General features: G+C 36.4%; 1 protein-coding gene across 4 annotated transcripts in view; it reads right to left on the minus strand.

Annotated features, from left to right (window-relative positions):
• Positions 1 to 6,801, minus strand: part of LOC109839549 — a 17,770-nt gene extending 10,969 nt beyond the window's left edge. For 2 of the 4 annotated variants that reach the window (XM_020408027.1, XM_020408024.1), the window contains exons 1-5: positions 6,669 to 6,801; positions 5,985 to 6,205; positions 4,984 to 5,123; positions 4,643 to 4,895; positions 2,148 to 2,280 (exon numbers count right to left, since the gene is read on the minus strand). In XM_020408027.1, coding sequence (XP_020263616.1) covers positions 2,148 to 2,280; positions 4,643 to 4,895; positions 4,984 to 5,123; positions 5,985 to 6,205; positions 6,669 to 6,723 — 802 coding nt within the window. In that variant the 5' untranslated portion in view covers positions 6,724 to 6,801. The remainder of the gene's footprint in view (positions 1 to 2,147; positions 2,281 to 4,642; positions 4,896 to 4,983; positions 5,124 to 5,984; positions 6,206 to 6,668) is intronic. The other 2 variants (XM_020408026.1, XM_020408025.1) reach the window with 2 other exon arrangements.

A 6,807-nucleotide genomic window follows, 5' to 3' on the forward strand; every position in this document is an offset into this window, starting at 1 on the left:
GGACGAAGGCAACTTAAAGAATTTCATGACAAATGCCCATTGAGGAACTTTATGCTCAGAGATTTTATCAACCTCAAGTTTCCTTTTTCATTGTCAAGGCTTTGCTACCCTTCGTGTTATTGTGATTGTTGATTCTTGAAGTATTTGGAAAAAAGGGGGAAAACAAGAAAACCCACACCGATGGCTAAGAAGTCTCGTTAACTCAAACATGCTCTTAAGAAAATAGATATTATGATCAATTGAGCTCCTACATAAAAGGATAACACAGAAGGGAAAGCTTGCGAGGGAGAAGAGCATCACGAGGAAAAGTGGAAGTATAGAGTAGCATATTTCCTGTCATTTACAGCCAAAGCATGAAATGCTTACGGTTGTATTAATGACTTCTGCTGTCTTCACTTAGTACAGGATATATGGAGTTCAATGATGATTTGGTGTAGCCTTGCTTTGGTGGTTCACATTATTAATGCATAGCTGGAACAAGAACAACATATCTACTTCATTGCACATATGCAATCCTGGGTAAATTTAGTTATACACACACCACTTTAATATATTAAATCTTCTTCCATTCAATGACAGGGAATGGAAAATCGTCAACGGGAAACTTAGGATGAGCAGTAAATCTGAACAGTGATTGTGTCCTGCATCAGTTCAGATGATCGTTCACTTCTATTATTGTCAAGATGATCTGGTCAAAGTTGATTGAAGAAGGCACGCGTAGTTTTCTAACACAGAAGGATGAGAAAACCTCCAAAGAAAGAGTAAATGCCTAAAGAGGTAAAATTCTCAATTTCAGCCGTAAAGAAGAATAGTGGAAACAAATTAACTATGCTTTCAGTGACTTTGGGAGATGCTCAGATCATGCCTCTTTGTGCAATCAAATTATGACATTGACCAAAAAGTTTGATGTGTGATACATAGACTCACATTTCACCGAAATCTACACAGGTGATATAGAATCAATTTTGGTATGTGATACATGATCTTGTACCATAAAATTCAACCTTGGCACTAAATCTATAATCGGGGAACCTTGATCTTCCTCATTTTCTAATAGAATTTGGAGCATGCATCTTTCATCCATCCCATGAGTAGGGATCAAGATAAGCCGACCAACATTATTTTTATGCGTACTTGCTCAACTTCGATTCTTGCATGAGAAGCTTCAGAGATGTGGGATTTTTAAGGAGATGCAGTTGACTCACGAACAAAGCATATGGGTTTCAGCTTTTGGAGCTGAATCCAGATCAGATGCAATGGTGTTTGCAGGTGAAGGTAATGGTGGTGATGATAAAGAAGGCGAAAAAGAGCCATTTCACGTAGGATAATAACACTTGTTTCTCATATGTTCCATTTTTTTATGAACATTTTGATTGTGGTTTTAGAGAGATGCAACATTTTAGTTTGTAATCATTAGCTAATGGAACACAAGTGTATTGCAAGTGTTGTCTAATTTCTAGAATATTTTTTATAAAAATTATAATTCAGTATGAAGAATGAAAGAAAAATAACGTCCTACTAACTTTCTGCAAACCAGAAGTGTCAAAAGACGGGATCCTAAACAAAATTAAATCAGAAAATCTATCACATATTAGAAATGCTTCCATTAGAAACAGATTATTTAAGAGTTGTCATATTAAAAAAGTAGATCAAGATTCATTAGAGAAACACGTGTAACCTGCCATCCAGTAGAATCAGCTATTAATCCAACGAAGAAACGGTAGACAAACTTTGAATTATTCACCAGTTGCAGACTTGAGTGAACATTTATAACGAGGCATTTTTTGACAGGTTACATCATATGTTAATTTTTCTATTACATGAACAGCCATATAGATGATCTTGATCTATAGTAAATACGTGTAGATAAACATTAAAACAAATTGAATTCTTGTTTACAACTGAATTTCCTGTTTTCACATATTAAGTTTGGGAGGAAAAACCATCATGGAATTTATATATGACCTGGCAATTGGGGGATACAAAACCACAACACCCACAAGGTTTCTTAAAAGTCTTAAACAAATTGAGTAAACACTCAGCTACATAACCTAACTATCTAATTTGTTTAATATTGTAAAGGATTTCACATACGAAGCATTATAATGAAGTACTATGATTTATTTCAAAGTAAGAGCTGGACGAACCAAATTGAGATATAATGTCTTCCTTCAAATAACCAATAGGCATCCCAGGTGCTTTAACCGAGGGCAATAAATGTGAAAATGGCTGAGAAAGCAACCAGCTCGGATACGAATCAGACTCTGGATCATATCCAACCTGGCACAGATAGATTCAAAGAATTCTTGAAAAACAACTATACAGATAGATTCATGAACAAAGGATAGGAGCTTGTAAAGGAAGTCACAAATCAATCAAAGGATTAAAAGAATTCATGAAAAACATCCATACAGATAGATTCATAGATGGATATGCGCATATGTATGTACCTATTGCGTATGTATGTGTACATACATACAAGGACATGAATAGCGAGAGGCTTTGGACTTTGTTTAACTAGTATATCAAATAATACAGAATTATGCTCTTGGTTTTGTTTGAAAGAAGCTTTGTTCTTCTGTTTTGTTTTTTGGTTTCTTCTGACAAACTTGTTATATCAGGTATTTGGGGGAGGTTATGTTCGTTTTTCCAGTTGTATACAGGGGATGGGGTACTGCTACTTGTAGTATTTTCTTTTGAACTTTAGTGCATACTCTTGGTTGGGAGTATGAGCTTTTTTTGTAACAACCACTTTATCTTTTAATTTAGCTGGCTGGAATACCTTAGGGGTATTCCATCCTTTTTCTCAAAAAAAAAAATAATACAGAATTATGAATACATGAGGGTCAATGTTCAGTCTTAATAAAGGAATGTACACTACTAGCGTCTAATTACCTTTTGGTCAAAATAACAGTGCAGAGAAGATATAAGGTGTCTACCTCATTCGGAATGTGATTTTTGTTTTGCTCTTAGTTTCTGAAATGCTATAGAGATGATTGAACCTTGCTATAGCAAATGGTATAATCCTTTTCTTCCACAATCCTGTTTATGGGAATTTGCACGGTTATTCCTGAGTGGCATGGGTTTAAGCTGCATATTCATGACTGGCTATTAGAATATAAATTATAACCCTCAACTTCACTATAACTTTTTAAAGTTTAGGTGTAGCGGCACGAATTTTAAGAATGACCGGTGTGAGGTCTAAACACAAAATGCATTTAAAAACAAGGTAAAAGTAAAGAAACCTTCAAGAATCAGATAATAAAGAGAGGGAGAGAGGGAGAGAGAGAGAGTATAGAGAACCTTGGTACCAAGTTCTTTCATTGAACTTGGTAGTGAGGTGGACAAATCTAGCCCCTACATCACTCCTCGAAAATAGAGCCTCTATTTTGGGGTAGGTAAAAAGTGATTGAGGCTCTATTTTTGAGGCGTGATGTAGAGGCAAGATCTGTCCACATCACTACCAAGTTCAATGGAGAAACTTGGTACCAAGGTTCTTCATATTTCTCATATACATTGGTACCAAGTTCTTTCATTGAACTTGGTAGCGAGGTGGACAAATCTGGTCCCTACATCACTCCTCGAAAATAGAGCCTCTATTTTGGAGTGGGTGAAAAGTGATTGAGGCTCTATTTTTAAAATATATTAACTATCAGAATTTTACTATGTTTAATCTTGACTTCTCAATAAAATAAGCTCATGCCTTAAAATTATAAAGTAAACTCATTTGAAACTTTGACTTTATATTCTATATCAGCATTGTGTGTGTGTGAGAGAGAGAACACATGTCTTCCATCATTATTACTGTCATTATTTTTAAAGAAAAGACAAAAATAAATAGTCAAGCACCCACGTGAATGATGATGTCATGTTCCACTAACAAATTAATAACTAAGGAAATAAGAGAGGGATATCATTTTCTTCCTTGTTTCTCTCAAATCTCAAAAGTAAACTCATTTTCCTCAAACAAAACTGCTCCAGAAATGCCCTCACACATGGGAAATGACTTGCTCACATGTCCCATCCGTTTGGGCGTATCCAAACCGCACCCGACACAGGTACGACGCCTCTACAGCCGTGTCGGGGTATCATAGCTAGCAAGGAATTTTTTAAAACAGCTTACATTCAAAAAAGGGATAAAATAACACTGTACAAGCTAAATTTTATACGCTGCTGAACACCAAATTTGTATACAAACATATATAACCGTTTTTCTGTGTTTTTTTTTGCTTATCTGATGCGGGATTTGGGCCGCCCAGTCCAGCTCGCGTTGGGCCCGAATCTGGCCTGTCATGTAACTTGCCAGGCCCAACTCAGCCAGAGTCTTGGCCTGGCCACAGGCTGAGCTGGACTCAGGCTTGGACCCAGCTAATTGCGAGCCTAATTTATGCATGAGATAAGTTCAAAACTTCATGGTAAGCCTTCTTCAGCCAGGAACAGCTTGGCATCAGGTTGATGACCGGTCATAAAATCTTGGTCAATTACCTCACGTAGCTTTCTTAATTTTCAGTCATCATCCATAGCCTCCCCATTTAATAGGAAAGGGCTTTGATGATAAGATAATGATGAGATATCTTTCTTACAGCATCAAAAGATTTTAAAAAATAAGACTAGTTGACAATAACTATGACAACCACGATACCTTCAGAGCGTTGTTGTAGTCAGTCACTCCAATCTTTCCATGAAGAAGCCACAATAGCCAGTCCGACTGATGCATTAGTGCAGCCGAGTCTTTGTCTGACTTTCTCGAGTTCCACCACGATACAAGCTTGCACAATGTTGATGAGCTAGAGCACACAGTGTGGTTCTCGGGAGCAATGGACTTAACGAAAGGTAAAGCATCAGGAAAGCTTTCATTATAGAGAAAAGCTCTCGACAGTGTCTCCCCCGAGCTGCTGTGGTTAAATATTCGATACATTCAGAAACTGTTGGTAATGAAACTAGAGAAAGCCTTAAAAACAAAAAATATATATATATATCAACCTGTTAATTATCAGGGTTGTTGCAGAAGTCCCATCGATGGATATAGAAGCAATATACGGACGAGACTCGGTAGGAATATCCCCAAGAAGCAAGAAAAGGGTTTCTCTCCAAGAGCTTGTCCAATTTATTGTGTCCCCAATCTACCTAGTGAAATGCAAGTTGCTGAGTTTAGCAGGAAACGACTTTCAAGCAGATAATAACCACGTTAAGTATAATGAAGAAAGATATCGTTGCCTTTGGATAAAGAAATTGTGAGCACTGATGAATATGGAGCAACTGAGATAATGAAAAATCTCTAATTTACAAGAATTAGCACTCCAGTAGAACGGGTATCTGGGGTCTGGATCTGAATCAAGAAACAGAATGAGATTTTGGGAGCATAACTAACAGCGGAAATTCTTTCAAATAAACGGATTAGGTGCAAAAAAAAAAAAATCTTTTTTTTTGGCTTATTGTTTTAACGGCATGCATGCTCATGACTAAAATACTTTTACGCATGCACATTCGATGAAAACAATAACTAAAACAATAACTTTGTCCATTCATCACTAACAAGAGGCCATTCATATAGAATCAGTATCTAACCCAAAACATTTAATATATGTTACGTAAACTACAAAGCAAAAGAAAACGAAGAAAAGCAGAGAAATTAAAATAACTGGGTACTAAAATTTAATAAAGAGCCTATGAGTACACTATGGGCACATGAAGACCAAAGCACAGAAGTATGACATTTTTTTCCTAAATCCAGATAAAGTTCATGTGTGCGTACCCGCATTACTGCTTAGAGTTAAGTATACCAAGGGTTAGGAGGAATTATATATTATTTTGTTCAGGAATAATATGTCGAACCACAATTCGTATACGCAACAAAGTAAAATCCAAAACCATAATTTTATTTACTTTTACTTTTTCTGGTCTACCAATCTATACATGCCAAGATGTCAAAATGCAGCTAAGATCAAAATTATGGGGAGGAATTCCTATAAGTAAGATCATACAGATTTTTGTGGGTACGGTCGTTTCTTTTCAGAATGAATTGTCCCCTTGCTGTCAATAATAACATAGCGAGCACCAGAAGTGCCGAAGTCTATTCCCAGATAAAGTCGTTTGGTTCCTTGTGTATGTTTATCTACATTGTCTTGGTCAGTCTTCAAACAATTCATTCTTATGCTTGTTCTCGCAAAAAGTCCCACACCTCGACATCCTTGAAACAGCTTTTCTAGTCAAAGAAACAACAGGTGTCATAAAAAAAGAAAAAATTGGTCAGTAAAACCGGTGCACAACGCAAATGCGAGGAGTCCAATGAGTATACTTTACGATATTGCAATATTCTACGAAGCATGGAAATAATTTGACAGAATTTATGGAAATTGATAGTCTTAATGCTAAATTTCTCCCGATAAGATCAGTATAAAGATCACAAACAAGTGATGCCAGATATCGAAGATTCTCGAGGACAAAACCATCTGCCTGCTATATAGACATCTGAGTTCATAACCATGACAAAGGAGGATGTGAAATAATCCAATTTAATAAAACAACAATTTAAAAAAAAAAAATCTTGTCAGTACTCATAATGATGCATGGCGTTTAATCTCCCTGATGCGAAATGACAACCATAGATAACATCCACTAAGCTCATGAAGATCATATATAATAAAATTATATGGGAAGATTATTACCTTGTTGAGAAGGAAGAAGACAGAAGGGCATTGAAAGATTAAGGGGCGTCGTCATGATGAGCGCCCAACTGAGATTTTTCCAACGGTTACCAGTTCAAAAAGCAGGGGGCGTTGATAAACTCAGATAAGGAACAAAATG

Source organism: Asparagus officinalis, chromosome 4, assembly GCF_001876935.1.
Source record: "Asparagus officinalis chromosome 4, Aspof.V1, whole genome shotgun sequence".
In the NCBI taxonomy this organism is placed as follows: Eukaryota; Viridiplantae; Streptophyta; class Magnoliopsida; order Asparagales; family Asparagaceae; genus Asparagus; species Asparagus officinalis.